Raw genomic sequence first — 16,138 nt, 5'->3', positions numbered from 1 at the left:
ACATCTAAAAATGTATCACCAAGCTTGCAGGAACTTGAATTATAGAGGCATCCCGTGCCCCTCGGGTGGGTCATATCACTGGCCTGTTCCCGGGCACTCTAAACTGGGCATTTCCCAGGGCTCATATGGCCCCCAGTGTCGCTGACTGGCACAGACATTGGAATTGTTAGTCCTCTGTCACAGCAATGGGACGGACTGGAGGGGTGAGCACCTGGGAGAGGGCCTCTTCCCTTTCGGTGTGTCTGGCCTGCCCAGCCCACCCAGTCCCCATGGAAAAATCCTCAGAGCTTCAGGCGCACAGAGCACTTGTAGCCTCTCCACTGCATCTCTGATGGTTTTCCAATCTCATCCTACATTTCTTCCCAGGAATGTTTTTACAGACATATCTCCCCACCCCACCACCCCCTTCTCTACCCCACTACCAAACCTTTTGGGGGAAACGCGCAATGAAGCCCTGAGAAGGAAAATGTCCGTCTTCCTCAGACACGTGCTCCCAGCCCTCAGACAAGAACTCTGTCTCCTGGAGATGGCGTTCTCAGACCCGTGAGCTGTCAAGGAGCTCCCTTCCTCCTGTCTCCATCTTCCCAGGCTGGCCGGCGGGAGGCAAGGGGCTCTCCTGACACTGGGCAGAAAGAGCCGCGTAGGTACAGCCGTAGATGGTGGCCACCAGCATCATGAGACTCACAATCCCACACACAACCCCGGTGATGACGACGGTGGCCAGGGCGTGCCGCAGGTTGGTCGGCCTCAACTTGGGCTTGAGCTCACACTCCAGGTGGGTCTGCCCCCCAGCAGGGCGGCCCCCCGGTGGCTCCAGGGCAGTGCCGTGGGCAGGGCGTGGCGGCTGAGACTGTGAGGCCGGCGGATCCTGGGGAGAAGGGCATGGCAGGTACAGGTCGTGAGGGATGGTGAGGAGGTCCTTTCCCTTCCAGGTGTCTGGTGACGCACAGGTGACGCCATCCGTCCTTCCCCCTTCAAACAGAAAAGCAAGGGCAAAGGATGATAGCGGAGTCTTTACACAGTAGAGTTCCAGAAGTCAGCCTGCAAAACTTTTTTAAAACATAGGCAGATGGAATGTATAAAGAACCCTTTTTCTTTCTTTCTTTCTTTTCTTTCTTTCCCCCTGTAGTCAAAGAATTTAACAGCCATATTTTATGATTTTAGGATTTCTAAATTGGCTAAGTGCTCAAAATGCCACACACTAAATTGGCAATTACTTACGAGCAAGAATTCATTAGAAGCCAAGTTACCTTTACCTTATAAATGTGGGGGGTGCGGTGGGGCAGAGGCAGACAATGCGAACGCTGACAAGGAGTGCTTGGGGGGCAGCAATGAGGGCAGTGCTGCCGGAGCACTGCTGTTGCTCATTCGCCTAGTGAACCCCGCCAGACGAGAGATCTTTTGTACCACATCCCCGTGGAAAGCAGAGGGAGAGGAACCCGGCACAGCTGCCGTTGTTGTGATGGGACGCGTCAATTACAAAGGCCGTAGGTGTCTACCCAGAGTGTTGGGGTGCCACATGGGGAGGTGCCACGGTCCTTTGGATCTTCCCTGTAGCCAAAGATTTGACAGTAATGGTCGTTTGGTTCGTGGGATTAAGTATAATTAGCATGTCTCCCCGGGCCTTGAAACGTTTACTACTCTGACTGCCGAGCTTTCCAACAGCTTATTGAACTCATTCCCGTCCCTTGCGAGGGGATTGATCCCCCCAGGTATGCAGACTGCTGGTGTTCAGAAGGGAGTCTTTTCTGGACAGAGCACTGGCCTGAGAGACCCCCCTGCCAGCCTCACTTGCCCTTGGGCAAATATCCCTCTCTTCCCATTCCCCACCCCGTGCCCAGGTTTTCTGCTATGAAGTCCTGCTTGTACCTACATTGACAGCGCACTTCCCCATAAGTCCTCAAAGCTACACTCTGAGGAACCAGCTCATTCCCTTCCTGCCGGGAAGAATCAGGACCTAAAACCTACCACTTCTCAGTCCCGCTGTCCCGCTGCTCAACTCCTCACGGAGTGTTGTGGCATCAGAGGAGTGGACCTACAATGTCCTCTGCCGGGTAGAACTGTGGCTCCGCCCCCACGGCTAGGAACACCACCTCTAGCATGGCTGCAATGATCCCTGGCACTCTTGGCGAATTGGAAGACTCGGAGCAGAGCGCCCCATAAAGCAGGGCAACCTCTACCACTGGAAGGCGATTCCGCATCTTAGTGACAGCATGGGGTAGCTATCCTCTCGGACTTCTACTATGTTACGTCCCTGAGCCCTGGGTCTGCCTGCTGTGTCACTTAAGCAGCCCCGAGGAGCATGCTTGGGTCTTTCCATGCTTCCTGAGTTACTACCCATTGCCTTCCCTCAAAACATGGCTCATCGGATGTGCCCCACAGCATCCATTTGGAGGCTCTTTCTGGTTATTTGGGGGCACCTAAGACTCAGAACCCCATATCTAGTTCACCTTCCTCCAGAGGCAGGCTGTGGTCTAGCAGTTCTGCCACCTGGGAGCTTTGGAGAGTGTTGCATTGACTCAGGCGGAGGTCTGAGGTCCAAAATGGACCCTGGAACACCCAGGTTTGATACTTTTTTACAATTTTTTCATAAACTGGGCAAACAAACTCAGAGTGATGAATTTGCTCAAAATTCATCAGTGAGTTTATGCAAAATAAAGAGCCTTATCCCTCCCCACCCGACCGCGGGGTGTCGCTGCCCACAGCTGGGCACTCCTTTGTTTTGTTGGGAAACATTCTCTTCTGATGAAAGCAAAGCAGCCCTGGGGAAAAGGCTGTCCTCTGCCCTGTGGTTGAGCACATCCTTCCCCCCAGCCTGCCGCCCTCCCTCCCCCCGTGTGCATGATGGAAGCCGCGTGTCCTGCAGGATGGGTCTCACAGATGCTGTGGTGAGTGCACTTGATCAGTAGTCGTGGGGCGGTGCACTGTTTGCTATCAAGTGTGTTGATTAAGCCCTGGTGGTGCGGGAGGTGAAGAGCCTCACTGTGCACCATGAGGTCAGCTGTTTAAACCCACCAGCTGCTCCCGGGGAGACAGATGTGGCAGTCTTCGGCAAGGCCTTGGGAATACTGTGGAGTCTTCTGCCCTGTCATGGGTGACTCGCTGGCAGTGTGTTGATTTGTCCTTTGTTTGGGGTGATGTTGAACGGCATTTGTGAATTCAGGATGGTGCATTTGGCCCCCCACTGTGCTCTCATCCAGTTCCCTCGGTGTAACTAGTGCAACCACCCAGCTACTGTGGATCCCTAAGCCCTTTCTAGGTCTTTGAGATCTTCCCGTGCTGTTGGCTCTGATGTACAACCACGTCAACATCTCCCTCCACTATGGCCTGGGCATGTCAAGCTTGCGTGTCATGCCCCAAGCTGAAGGAGATCACCAGACCGACTTGAGGCATCTCCGACTGGATTTGAACTTCCCGTCTTTCCCCTCGCAGTCAAGGCATGACTACCATTGCCACCCAGGGGCTCCTTGGTGACTCCACACAGAATGCCATCTCCATGAAGAGGGCCTGGAACAGTGCCTGGCACACTAGAGCCCCTCGGGTGTCTGAACGAACGATCCTTGAGAGCTGGGACGGAAGAAGCAGTGCGGTGTCTAGGGAAACCAGAGGGACCGCGTCCCAGGGGCAGGCTTTCTGTTTGCATCAGTGCTTCACCCTGTGATCTCGGGAACTCCGTTTCCATTGAGGAGGAGAGCTTTGGGACAGAAGGGTCAGCACACTGATCCTATCCCAGACAGGACACACATTGGAAGGTTTTCCATGCAGGCTCTGAAACAGCTGCTCAGCTTGGTGCAAAAACGGATACAGTCAATACCTGAGCAATAGCCACGGGTGTGCTCCAATAAAGCTGTACTTAGACAACAGGGAGCTGGCTGCTTTGGACTCTCCGCCTACATATAGTCCTCTGGGCCTGGGTGAGCTGCACAGCCCTCTGTCTTTCTTATCTAATGCTCCTGTTTTGCTTTTGGCATTCAGTTTAAAGAAATCCTACCGTCAGAGAGGGCCCCTGTGCACCCATTTCCATAGCAATGGCATTTGCTAAAACAGAAGGGTTGTCATTGAGAAGGTTTACACAAGAGTGGGTAGAAACAGCATAAAGAAAAAGACAAATAAACAAGGAAGAAATAGCCATTCTTCAGTTGTATTACATGGGAAGATTAAAATTTTATATTAGTTTGGGGCTGACTAAATTTCTCTCCTTAGGCGATTAATGGTCCCATATAAGTAACTTCATGTTGTGTTGATTAAACAAGTGGAAGGGGCTATCTATGACTCATATTGGTTAAATTATTTACATGCCTGGATTTTAACACTCTCTAATAACCTATTTTAGAAAAGGGGGGCGGTTTTCCACTCCCATAAGCAGTGACAGTCTAGGAAACTCCCATGGGAAGTTCCGCACTGTCCTGTAGGATAGCTGTGAGTCAGCATCGATTCAAGGGCAGTGAGTGTGCTTTGCTTCAATGATTGATTTATAGAAGCATGGTGGGGCGCCAGGTTGATGGTTCAAACTCATCAGCTCTGCTGGAAGAGAAAGAGGAGACTAGACTGTCTTTCTATAAAGATCTGAAACCCTGTGGAGCAGCTCTACTCCGCCCTACCTGGTTTCCTGGCGATTAGGAGTCTAATGGGCATGATGGCAGTACGTCTGGCAATGACCCTTTGGTGTCTTAGGCCCTAGGATGGAATGACGTCCCTGTGAGCAGCTTACGACGTGGAGTCCTTGTGCACTGCACCCCCACAGCCCTTCTCATGCGGAGAAACGCTGAGCTTCATCCCCAGCAACTGGCACACAGGGTTTCACACAGACCTTACTGACCTTTGTAGATAAATCTCTCCAGCCAGAGCTTAAGGCCCAGCAGATGGCAACTGCATTTCCAAAGGTTGCCCTGGAGCAGCAGGAGCCTTGCGCCAGGCATGCACTCAAGCAGGGCTGGATCTAGCTGCTGGAGCCAGTTCTGTCGCACTGCAAGTACAGTCAGATTCTCCCAAGGCTCCCCGAGAGACACAGGAAGATGGCTTATGTTGTTCCATGACAAGTCCAGCTCCCTCAGTCTCGGGAGGGAATGGAAAAGTCCGTTTTCCAGGGAATACAGGGAATTCTGGGTGAGGTTTAGGGCGTGCAAGTGTTGAAGCCCATGGAACGCTCCAAGGGCCAGCATGGAAAGGGAATTGTTGGACAAGTTCAAGGTCAGGAGCCGGGGGACTGACCTAAATGCAAAAGCAGGAAGCTGGCGGATTTGGTTATCTTGTAAGTGCAGTGTTCGTGTGTGAGGAGGCAAACCGGAAGGGATTTCAGTCAGACCCTGCTGGCTGCAGTCCACGGCCTCGGCCTCCGAGTGACAGCGGCACTTCTCTGGGCAGCCCCACACCGCGCACAGCAGCAGCATGGTGCTCCAGAGCAGGACTAGTCCGCCTGTGACAAACAGAGAGACAGTAAAGTGGGAGTCCTGGAGTCGCCGTGGCTGTACTGTGCCTGTGGCTTTCCACCGGGTCAGTAGTTGAGAGCCACCTAAGCTCTGTGCCAGAAAGATGGGCTTTCGACTCCACTAAAGAGTTACGGTTTCATTCTCCCCCCCCTCCCCCACCCCCCGGCAGTTGGACCCTGTCCTATAGGGTCTCTGTGAGTTCGAATTGACTCGATGGCTGAGAGTTAATTTTTGAGTTTGAGAGTGTGGTGTTTTTGTTGCCCCTCCCCCTTCCTTCTGAATTGGGCACTGAGGCAGGTGATACTTCTACAACCTGCTGGACAGGCCCAGGTGCTTGGGAGGAAAGCAGGACCCCACGGAGGGGGGTCCAACGGCAACAATCATGGCAGACTGATGTCCTCAGACCTTGAAAAAGACTGTTTCTTGGTGGCTCAGTGATGGAATTAGAGTGAAAGATGCCTGGATATCCAGGAGGCGGGAGGCAGGGGGCGGGAGGGGGGTGTTCTGTTCTGTTCGCCAGCCCTTGGGAAGATACAGTGAGGAGGATTCAGATCGCCCCATTTCTGGAATGCCAGGGAGACGTCCTTTGTGCTGTCCAGCCTCGTAGCAAATAGCCACCCACAGACTGGGACTGCTGCCACCTGAGGACTTGATGCTTTGTTTGTACTAAACTTGGGTGAAATTTAAATAGACGCACGTGGCTAGTGGTGGTGGAACTGGGGCAGCTCACAAGCCATGCCCCAGACGTTGAGGTCCTTTACAACAAGAATGATGACTCTCTTCGATCCCTTCTCATTGGAGACCTCTTAAGGTTCAAGAAAACAGAAAGGCTGACCCATTAGTCCATACACATGGCCGTCCCCTCACACTGACCGCCACGCACAGTCTGGCCTGTGCCCGCATCTCGTTCTCTCTCAGCCAGCTCACAGACACGAGGCGTCCCTGAAACGGGGACTCCTTTTGGACTGGCACCTCAATCTCTTTCCTTTACAGGAACCCCAGCCCAGTCCCCATTACTTGTCTCGGGCAATGCTTAATAAAAACAATAATTAATATCACACCTATTTTGAGATAGGCACCATTCCAAGGATACAATGTGTAAGTTCATTCCATCCTTCAAACTCAACACAATCTCACTGCCGACAAGTGGCTACAGACTCTCAGCTTCCCTGTGGACCAGGGTAGAACTGCCCTGTGTGTTTCTGAAACTGTACCTCTTCATGGGGGTAGAAAGCCTTGTCTCTCCCCCAGGGGATGTCTGGAGGTTTGGAATTCTGTCCTTAGAGCCTTGTAAGATCAGGCTCTGTGATTATCCCTATTAGCTACATGAGGAAACAAAGGCTCAGAGGCAATAGATCCCTGTCCCATGGTTACATTGAGACAAAGGGTGGGGACATGATCCGAACCCAGGCAGTCTGGCCCCAGATCATCAGTCCTGGGCTCTTCTCTGCTGTGGTCTAGTGCCTGTCACCTAGGGAACTAGGTCCACTCACTCACAGTTCTCTGGGATGGCTTTTCAGTCCCCTTCAATGCCATTGCCCGTCTATGTTGTTCAGTAACATGCCCTGTCCCTGCAAAGCTCAGATCTCTCTGAGGAGGTTTCACGATTTCATGGAAAAATTCCATTGTGGCTTCATTCAAGTTTTCCATGAACAGCTGAGGGCCCCTTGTCTGTGGACACTGTCCCCTTTCTGGATGGTGTAGCGAGATGACCCTGGCCTGCGATGGCGTGCCGGGAAGTGAAGCCTTCCCTTACGGAGGGCCAATTGAGTCATCCGGTTTCTCTGTCCCACATCACCTTGCATGGAGTTCCTTGTGATGCCCGGGGCGAGCTCCCTGGGCATACAGGAGTCTGGGATAGACACAGCTCCTGGGATCATGTCTGGGGCAAGGGCTCCATGACAGGGTCCAGCGAGGATGTCCATTTTGCATTTTCTTAGAGTGTCCAAGGTGAAGTATGACGTGGGCATATAGAAGGATCTAGATCATACAGCTACTCCACCCCTAAGATTTGAATGTCAGCCCGGGGCAAACACCTGCTAGGGAAATGTTATCCAGTCAGGAGAGGAGCGCACAGGGCCACGAGTGTGTCTCACACTCATCCTTGTGAGCTACTGGTGGAGAAAGCTCTTGACAGAGTGTCGTGCTTTGCTGGCCGCTGTTCTTGTCTGGGTGTTAACTGGGAACGCTCACCACCTACCCTCCGATCTGCGCAAGCCTGTCTGCTTCCCTATTTGACGTCTCTCTGGATGCTTGGTGTGCTTTAGGGGGGGCAGAGAAGGGGGCTCGGGAAGCTTTCTGGAGGAACTTCTGCTCAGGTTAAAGGGAGGTCCCTGCCCTCCTGCCAAAATGTAAGAGGAACATCACTGTGTTCCATTCTGAAAATCATCTATGTGATTCTGTCCCAAGCCAAGCCATCCATCCTTCCAACGGACAGATGGCCGGGTGGATGCTGGCCCTTCAGCTGCAGCCCAGCAACCATTAGCAGAGGGCATGGTGGGTGAGTGTCCATGGAGACCACTCATCCATTAATGAAAGGCTGGTCTTCCTAAGACAATCCAGGTTGTGCTTTTGCAAAAATAATTGGGTCCCCACACTCCACAAAGGGAATAACATGAAATCCAACAGCAAGTCCCTTGTGTTGTGTGAAAAGGCCCTGTGTCAGGTGCCAACTGCTGTCCCGCCAACACGGCCACAGACACCCGTATCCACCCCTTTCCCAGGACCCAGCATGGCGAGAATGTAAATGACCTTCTAGGACAGACAGTTTGGAAATGGATGCCACCTCCCTCCCCATCCCCCAATACCTTTTGGAGGGGAAGCCATCTCTCTGCCCTCTGGGGAAGGAATGCCTCTCTGAGGGGTGACAGAAGTGACAGTGACTCACCTTTCATGACGGAGTCTTCACAGGCCCCTCACTGAACGGGAAGGTCACCGAAAGGGGGGTGTGTGACCTCGGAGTCTTGCTTGGCACTCGCCTTTTATGGATCCCACCCCAGCTTTCTTCTGGGGCAGAGCGCGTCTCCCTCCGGAGACCCACTTAGTTAAGCTGCCCCCGGTGTCTCCTTCTGGCCCGGGTGCTTTTCCGAAAGCTCTTTTGAGCATGCCCCTCTCCTCTCTGAGCGCGCCTGCCGTTCCCACTCAGACAGCCCACAGCCAAAAGAAATGTGTCCACCTCGGGCCGACAGCTGTGCCATTCAGACGTGGCCCTGATGGCTCAGCCTCTTTGATGCATTAATCTGCTCTGAGTCCAGGCACCAAAATAAAACCGCTTCCTTGATCTCCGCAAGCCTTCGGGATTCTATGCACTGACTCACCGCGCTGCGTGAACCCTCGTCAGCCTGGGGAGGGCCGGTTCCGGGGCCCCTATCGGGGGCCCCACAGCGGAGCCAGCCGAGTATGTAATGTGAGGACACATTGGCCGGACCATGCCCTTGTTTGGCCAGCGGAGACTTTTGCCGCTCACGTCCACAGGGATTAGTTGTGTTGACAAGGTCCCATGCCCTGAAATTCACAGTCATGGCTTTCTGGAGTGGACACCGCAACTCCTCTCCCCGGTGAGTCAAGTCCTCCTCACTGCTGGCGGGGCTTGCTCGCCCCTCCCCCCTCCCCCGGCTGAATTGACCTTTGGCTGAGCGTGACTTTGGAAATACCTCTCCATCTTTCATCGCAGCCCTGATGCTGAAGTCCTGGCCCTGGCCTCATTTTTCATGTATGAAACAATAAACCTGCCCCGGTGGGCACTAGCCGTCAATGAACTGTGACTGTTCTCTCATTGAAACTGTTGGGAACTTTCCCACCAGGGACCGGAACCCAGGTTTTGTGTGGAAACCCCTCCTATCTGCCAAGGTGGGGCTTCTGTGCCGGAAGCTGCACTTCCATGGCAGACCAAGGGACCCACCCGCATGTCTGCAGGGACAGAGACGTGCCCTTCCTTTGTAAATCCCCTGCGTGGGCAGTGGAACCAAGCCGGTCTGGATTGGAATCCCGTGTCTCCTTTCTGTGTCTCTGGGCAGGTGGCTTACTGATACAGTGCCTCAGTTTCCTCCTCTGTAACATGCAGACGACAGTCATCTTCACGTCACGTGGCTGTCCCTAGGATTACATGAAGGGTACGTGGCATGGCCTAGAGGCCTTCATCAAACTCACTGCCGTCGAGGGGACGCCCACTCAAAGCAGCACCACTGGGCAGGGCAGAACTGCCCTGTGAGTTCTCGAGACCGTGACTCTTTACAGGAGAGAAGGCCCTGTCTCTCTCCCAGGGGCTGCTGGAGGTCCGCACAGCTCACTGTGCAGTGAGCAGCCCACAGCATCACTGCGATGGCACCAGGGCTCCCCAGAGGCCTTGGCACACCTTCACAAGGCCCCTGCCGGAGCTCCCAGGAAGGAATGCAGTGCTGGGAGTCTATGAAAGAGCGCCGTGTCTGGCCGGGGAGGAGCAAGGGCCCGCAGGGTGTCGGGGGCCACTTGGCTTGCAGAGAGAAAACAGTCCTTTAGCAAAGTAGTTGCATTTTGGCTTTTCACTACTCTAGTTTATCATCCCCTTCCCACCTCCCAGGATGAAGTCTACCCACTCCAGCCTTCCTGGAAATCTGATGGACCTAGCCTGCCATCTCGTACCCTCTCTCTCCAATTGCCGAGCATCAGAGAGACAGGAGGGCACCAAGTTGTGGGCAGGGAAAACCATTTACTATCTTCATGTAAATGTTCCCTTTGTCCCCGCCTTCCTTCCCTCATCCTCCCTGTCCCTACCTTACCCACTTCCTTTCTTCCTTGCCTGTCTCCCCATTCTGAAGAGCGGCACATGCATGATCCCGCAGTCAGCCGTCCTTGGCAAGACTTACCTGGCACGGAGGTACCAGGATCGTGAAGGTGGTTTCCCCAGGGTGGGGATAATCATTGCTCTGGGATGTGCTAACCCCTGCGATTTCCCCAAACATGGGAAACTCCAATACTGCATCTGTGGTAGTGGGGGACTGCGTCTTTACTCCCCCGTTTAAAGAAGAAGAAGAAGAAGAAAACAAAAGAGTCATTTGTGCTCTCTGTCCACCAATAGCCCATGAGTGGCATTCACTCATGAACCGATCACACTCTCAGACCACCTGTGACTCTAACCCTACCCTAAGGACTAGAAAGCTGCCGTAGCCTACCTCTCCCTGCGAGGGTCTCCTGCCCAGAGGCCAGCCAGGTTTTTTGCAGAGGACCAGGTGGTAAACATGTTAGAATTGGAGAGACGTGTATTCTCTCTCAACCACTCAGTTCTGGTGTGGTTACACAAGATCAGGCAGCAACAGCACGGGGACGACTATGCACTCCTGAGCGCCGATGAAGTTCTGTGTGCAAAGCAGGAGGAGGCCTGGCCTGGCCAACTGGCCACAGTCCGTGACTCTGGTTCCGCTTCATGCAACTGCTACCACCTGCCTCCCACCACCCAGCCCACAGCATGGCCATCCTGCCTCCCATTCTGCAAAGTGATCCTCAGCTTCTCTCCTTGTCTATCATTCTGGTTGGAAGGCCTAAGGGCTTAAGCACAGTCCCGTGCTCAGATGCGACGGAGCTCCCTGGACATGCAGAGCAGTCCTTGGCTGTCTCTGTGGGGCATGAAGGTACCACTCTCCACCAATGTGCTGCAGACCCAACCAGAGAGCACGCCTTTTGGATTTAGACACCTGACACAGATGAGCCACCGACAGCGCGGCGGACTAGGTGAGGCCAGGATGCCTGCATGCAGTGGAGCACAGCTCCCAGGAGAACCAGGCTGTGTGCCTCACGGAAGACACAGCTGCATACCCAGCTGCCATGTGGTCCTGGGCAAATCCCATGCTGTCTCTGGGCCTCCGCCCCTGCCCCCTTACAGGGCACAGAGGAACCCTGCTGGTGAAGTGGTGACGCACAAGGTCAGCAGTTTGAAACCACAAGCTGCCCCTCAGGAGGAAGACAGGGCTTTCTGCTCTCATGAACAATGGCCATCTCGGATTCTCGGGGGGGGGAGGTTCTGCCCTGTCACACTGGGTCTCTATGAGTCGGCATTGACTATGTGGCAGTGAGTTTAGCTGACAGGGTACACCCCGGTCAGCAGATGCATGGTGACCCTGCAAGTGTCAGAGGGGAAGGCCTGCATTAGTTTGTGCTGTTGTGTTTTATTCCCTTTTAATAAAATTCTAAATGTGTATAAATTATATTTTTTTAAAAGCAGACCATCAGTCATTGCTTCTAAAGGCACCTCTGACTGGTCTTGAGCCTCTTACCCTTCAGTGAGCTGTAAGCCCATGAACCCTGTTCCCACCACCCAGAGATTCCCCACAGTTGGGCTGGGATGTTCAAATGACTCGTGTTCGGGATGTAGCACAGGTTTGGTAGAGCAGATGATGAAAAGCAGCATCTCCTGATCGCAGGGTGTGTTCTCAGAGCCCAGTGAGCCAGAGTTGTTCCCACCTAAAGCACACACAGATACCTGGACCTCCATAGTGGCCACCAGCAGGCTTCTGGAAGCAGCAGCCTCCCTGCCCAAAGGGGCCCTTCTGCAGTTCTATTTTGTGCCTGCTGACTCAAACTGGAGAGTACAGGATGGCTGGCAGGTGCCCAGAGTGCACGAGTTCCAGGCTGGGATTCCATCGGAGCTCAGCCAAGAGAACCGAGGGCGGGAGTGTGAGCTGGATGCTCATGCTCGCAGCGCCTGGGAGCAGGAGCCAGGAGCCCCAGGACAACTGTGCGCGGCAGAGGCACCAGGACAGACTCTGGTGCCAGCTTAGGCAGAGGCCACTGCCTTTTGAGATAATCAGTCCTCTGTAGCAGGAAGCTGCAGATCAATGAACGGGAACCTGCAGGGGACTCGGAAGATGGAAAAGTGTCTTTTGAGCTGCTCAGCGGAGGAGCAGAGCATCCGGGCATGACGTCGCTAGTGAGAAGGTAGAAAGTGGGGGTCAGAACCTTCTGACTCTTTTGTAATCTGTGGATAAGGTGAAAATTCAGGGTCAAGGGTTCCTAGGGTCACTCAGTTTGCTTTATACGAATACATAGGGACTTTAAACTCTTGTTAGCCGGCCTTTCAGCTGTTTGATAATATTTAAGAGTAGTTGATAACTGCACATTGCCAGTCTTCCTAGAGCTAAAAATGACCAAATCCAAACTCACTGCCATCAAGTTGATTCTGACTCAGAGACATGTGACAGGATGCAGGAGAGACATGTGACTTACGAGCCATGGATAGGTCAGTATAGAAGTACCTCCCTGGGTTTCTGAGACTGTCCCCTCTTGACGGGAGTAGAAAACCTCATCTTTCCCCCATGGAGACACTGGCGGTTTCGAACCGCTGACCCTGCAGTTAGCACCCCAACACGTCACCATTGTGCCACAGTCGTCAGACTCTAGGACATTGCTTTCCTGCACCTTCTCCTCCCCAGAGCACCATTCTGATATGGACGCTGTAAGAACCAGAAAGACTGAGACATACTGGCCTTCTGGTCTCAGAGGCAGCAGTGGCTCATTGGTAGAATTCTCCCCTTCCATGCTGGAGGCATGGGTTCGAGTCCCGCCAGCCAGCGTGCCTCACCTCACACGCAGCTCCCCACCGCACAGCGCCTACCCTCAGTGGCAACTTGCGTGCAATCAGAATGGATGTTTTGGTGGTATGTTCAATTTTCATTTCATTGCTAATGCTGAACAAGTTTTGGTGGAGCCTTAGGAAGAAAGGCCTGGAGATCTTCCAATCACCAGCCAATGAAAGCCCTGTGGATCACAGTGGTCTGCCCCGCAGCCCACCCTGGGGATGGCCGGGCTGAGTCTGCAGTGCTTCATGCTGCTATAAAGGGGTCCGTGGCAGCTAACACCATCAGCACAACTATGTATGATGTCACAGTCAGCGCTGACTGGCTCATCACCTGGGAACTGCTAGCCTTGCTGAGAGCCCAAGCAGTCCTGTTTGAACACGGCCCCATCCCATACTGTCCTCCCTCACCGTCCTTCCGATGTGTGAGCCCATCACTGCAGCCCCGGCATCCGTCCATCGCCAGGGGTTCCCTCCTTTCTGACCATCTACTTTACCAAACCAGAGCCAGGCTGGACCCCTGTCTAATGGAAGCGACTTTGAGATGCCCTGGCTAGGGTAGACCAGGCTGTATGTTTTGAATCTGCCCACTGGGCACCATGAGGCTCCCGTCTCTTGGCTTTCTTGTTCAGCAGATGAGTGTGAAGATGAAGATGTGTTCAGACAAGTGTGGTTCAAGGTAGTTAGCTCATGAATTCACCTGCCATGGTCAACTCAGACCAACAGATGCTGGTCCACAGAAAGCCAATGAAATCAAAGGATTGAGGAACCTGGCGAGCTAGGGTGTATGGCCGAGGCCTTGCATGGAAACACCGTTTTACGTAGATCTTTCAAGTGGCCACTTTCGTTCCCGCTCCAAGTATATGAATGGGAATCAATTTCCTCTTCATGTGTGGTTGTTCACGTGTGTTACATGTAAAATGAGTGTGTGAGAAGCTGTTTTCGGCCGGTCCTTGGTGGTTTGGTCCTTTTGATTGTAACACGCGAGTCCCGTGTCTGTAATCCGTGCCCGGTGTGACTCCTCTTATGGAGCTGTAACTTAATGTGTGGGACCCACAGTGCATCTGGGGTTCGTTTGGTCTTTCTCGCTGATTGGTTCTCTGCTAGGCTGTCACACATGTCGTTTGAAAGGTTCTGGTTAAGTGCAAACCACTTCACATAGGACGGAGGGTGGGTTAACCCACCAATCAATTCTGCATCCCAAACTTTAGGGTTCTGTTTGGAGTTCACCGAATCTCCCCCAGCGCCTTGTTGTAGCACAGGGTCCCCGTTAGATGTGCCAAACCCGGAAGGAGACCATCGAGGTCTGAAGGCTGCTTTCAATTCTTACCGGCTGTGCGGCCCTGGATAAGTTAATTAAGCGTTTTGATCTTCAACTTCCTGATTTGTATAATAGGACCCATTCATGGGATTTGGGAAAGGGTTAAATAATTTCTTTTATGCGATAGTCTTAGCCAAAAAAGAAAAAATAGTCCTGTGTGTGCTGCAGCTCAGGCATTCTCTTCTCAGTGACTTTGTTGTGTGCCAGGCAGCAACCAGACCTGTAGGCGGAATCGACCCCCATTCACCTCTGTGGAGTGAAAACCGTGAGTCACACGCAGAGGCACTCTTGGCTTGGGTGGTGGAGGTCATCATCCTTTCAGAAGAGAATGATCAGGCGCACACACGTGTGTGGGCATGTGCATGTGTGTGTGTGCGTGTGCACGAGCACCCGCATTTGCTCCCACCTCCTCTCCATCCACGTTTGTGTCCCACGTGTCTGTGCTTTCAAAGGGCCGTGACTGCTGGGGCCGTGACCGTGCACGTCCGCCGGAGCCGGCGGTGAGTTAGATGAGGAAGGCCCCGCTTGGACCTCGCCTCGGCCTCCCTCAAGGTGTCCCAACGGGCCTTCCCTTTCTGCCGTCACAGTGAGCCTTTGCTGGACTACGGAGTCCCGCCCGTGCCGCCGACTACGTGCTTCCGCAGCCGTGGTTGTTGCAGGTCTCCCAGCGGCCCTTTTCTGGTCATTAGAGCAAGCATGTAGTCACCACCCCCGGCACGTTTAGCTTTCCTCTCGAAGCAGGACGGTCTCGTTTCCAGGGTGACAGGCATGGCAACACCTGTGTTCCACAAGCAGGCCCTTGTGCCTGGTGCCCATGTCACTCGTGACTCTAGCGAGGGCCGAGGAGAACATAAAGCCGGTGTGCCCACAGCTCGGCTGATGTGCATGCTTGTAGCCAAGGGTCCCAGTCGGTCCTCACACACAGGCCTTGCGAAATGGACCCTGTGGGTTTGGGTTCTGGCTGCTGATGAGCAAGATGGTTAGAGGTGCTGACACCTGAGGGCCCCGATGGAGGAGTGACTGCCGAGGGTCTGGCCTATCTACTTGGGGTGCTGCCAGGTGTACTAGACTTTCTTCCTCCAACCCCTCCACAAGAGCAAGGGAGCCCAAGAGGTGGAGTGGGCGTGTATTGGGCTTCTAGTAGCAAAGTCAGCAGTTCAAAAGCACCAGCCATGCCTTGGGACAAAGACGAGGCTCTGGACCCCCGTAAGGAGTGACAGCCTGAGACTCTCAAAGGGACCGTTCTAGTCTGGGGTCCTTATGAGTCAGTGTCCACTCCATGGCAGCGGGGGATTTGTTTCTGTTTGTCACAGAGGAAGGTCTCCCAGCACCACTCTGCTGTCTTCATTGAAGGGGGACACGCTTTAAGAGCATCTTACCCATGAAGCTCTGTGCGTGGGGCACCCAAACGAGCACAGTGATAGACAAACTCAGAGAAAGGTCATGGTGATGGTTGAACAGGGTGACGGGCATCATGCGACTGCCCTGCACATGTGCATGTGAATAATGCAGACATGGGAAATGCTTAATGCCATGTATATTTACCACAATTAATTTAAAAGAGAAGACACGGCGAAATAAATGACCCTCCAGCCTCGCCCGGAATTTATTACTCAGCCACACGCAAGTATGGAAAACTGCTGCTGGGGAAAAAAAACAGCACAGGGCTGCCAGAGAAGGCCAGGAGGAAATTCTGCTGGGGGCTTGGAGAGGGCACCCCGATGCTGGGCTGAGATAGGAAGAGCAAGCTAGGATTCACTGCTGATAGGGAGGAGCCAGGGCCATCCCAAGTAAGCAAATGCTGTGAGTCAGAGATGGTTTGGTACCCGGCGCAGCTGCAGT

General features: G+C 53.5%; 2 protein-coding genes and 1 non-coding gene across 3 annotated transcripts in view; 2 read left to right on the top strand and 1 right to left on the bottom strand.

Moving 5' to 3' along the window:
* The window catches only part of CACNA2D3 (calcium voltage-gated channel auxiliary subunit alpha2delta 3), a 978,241-nt gene that overhangs the window by 835,500 nt on the left and 126,603 nt on the right, over positions 1 to 16,138 (top strand). The gene's annotated exons all lie outside the window — the stretch shown is intronic.
* Positions 536 to 8,323, bottom strand: LRTM1 (leucine rich repeat transmembrane protein 1). Its single transcript, XM_075550502.1, has 3 exons — positions 8,317 to 8,323; positions 4,820 to 5,476; positions 536 to 972 (listed from the first exon to the last, which is right to left on the bottom strand). The coding sequence occupies exons 1-3, from the start codon at positions 8,321 to 8,323 to the stop codon at positions 536 to 538; spliced, it is 1,101 nt and encodes a 366-aa protein (XP_075406617.1).
* On the top strand, positions 10,266 to 10,424 carry LOC142449388 (U1 spliceosomal RNA). The gene has a single exon (XR_012784579.1). It is a non-coding gene; the product is annotated as a U1 spliceosomal RNA (small nuclear RNA).

Source organism: Tenrec ecaudatus, chromosome 5 (assembly GCF_050624435.1).
Source record: "Tenrec ecaudatus isolate mTenEca1 chromosome 5, mTenEca1.hap1, whole genome shotgun sequence".
Taxonomy (NCBI): Eukaryota; Metazoa; Chordata; class Mammalia; order Afrosoricida; family Tenrecidae; genus Tenrec; species Tenrec ecaudatus.
Note: the sequence above shows the minus strand (reverse complement) of the source record. Positions and strands in the feature narration are given on the sequence as shown.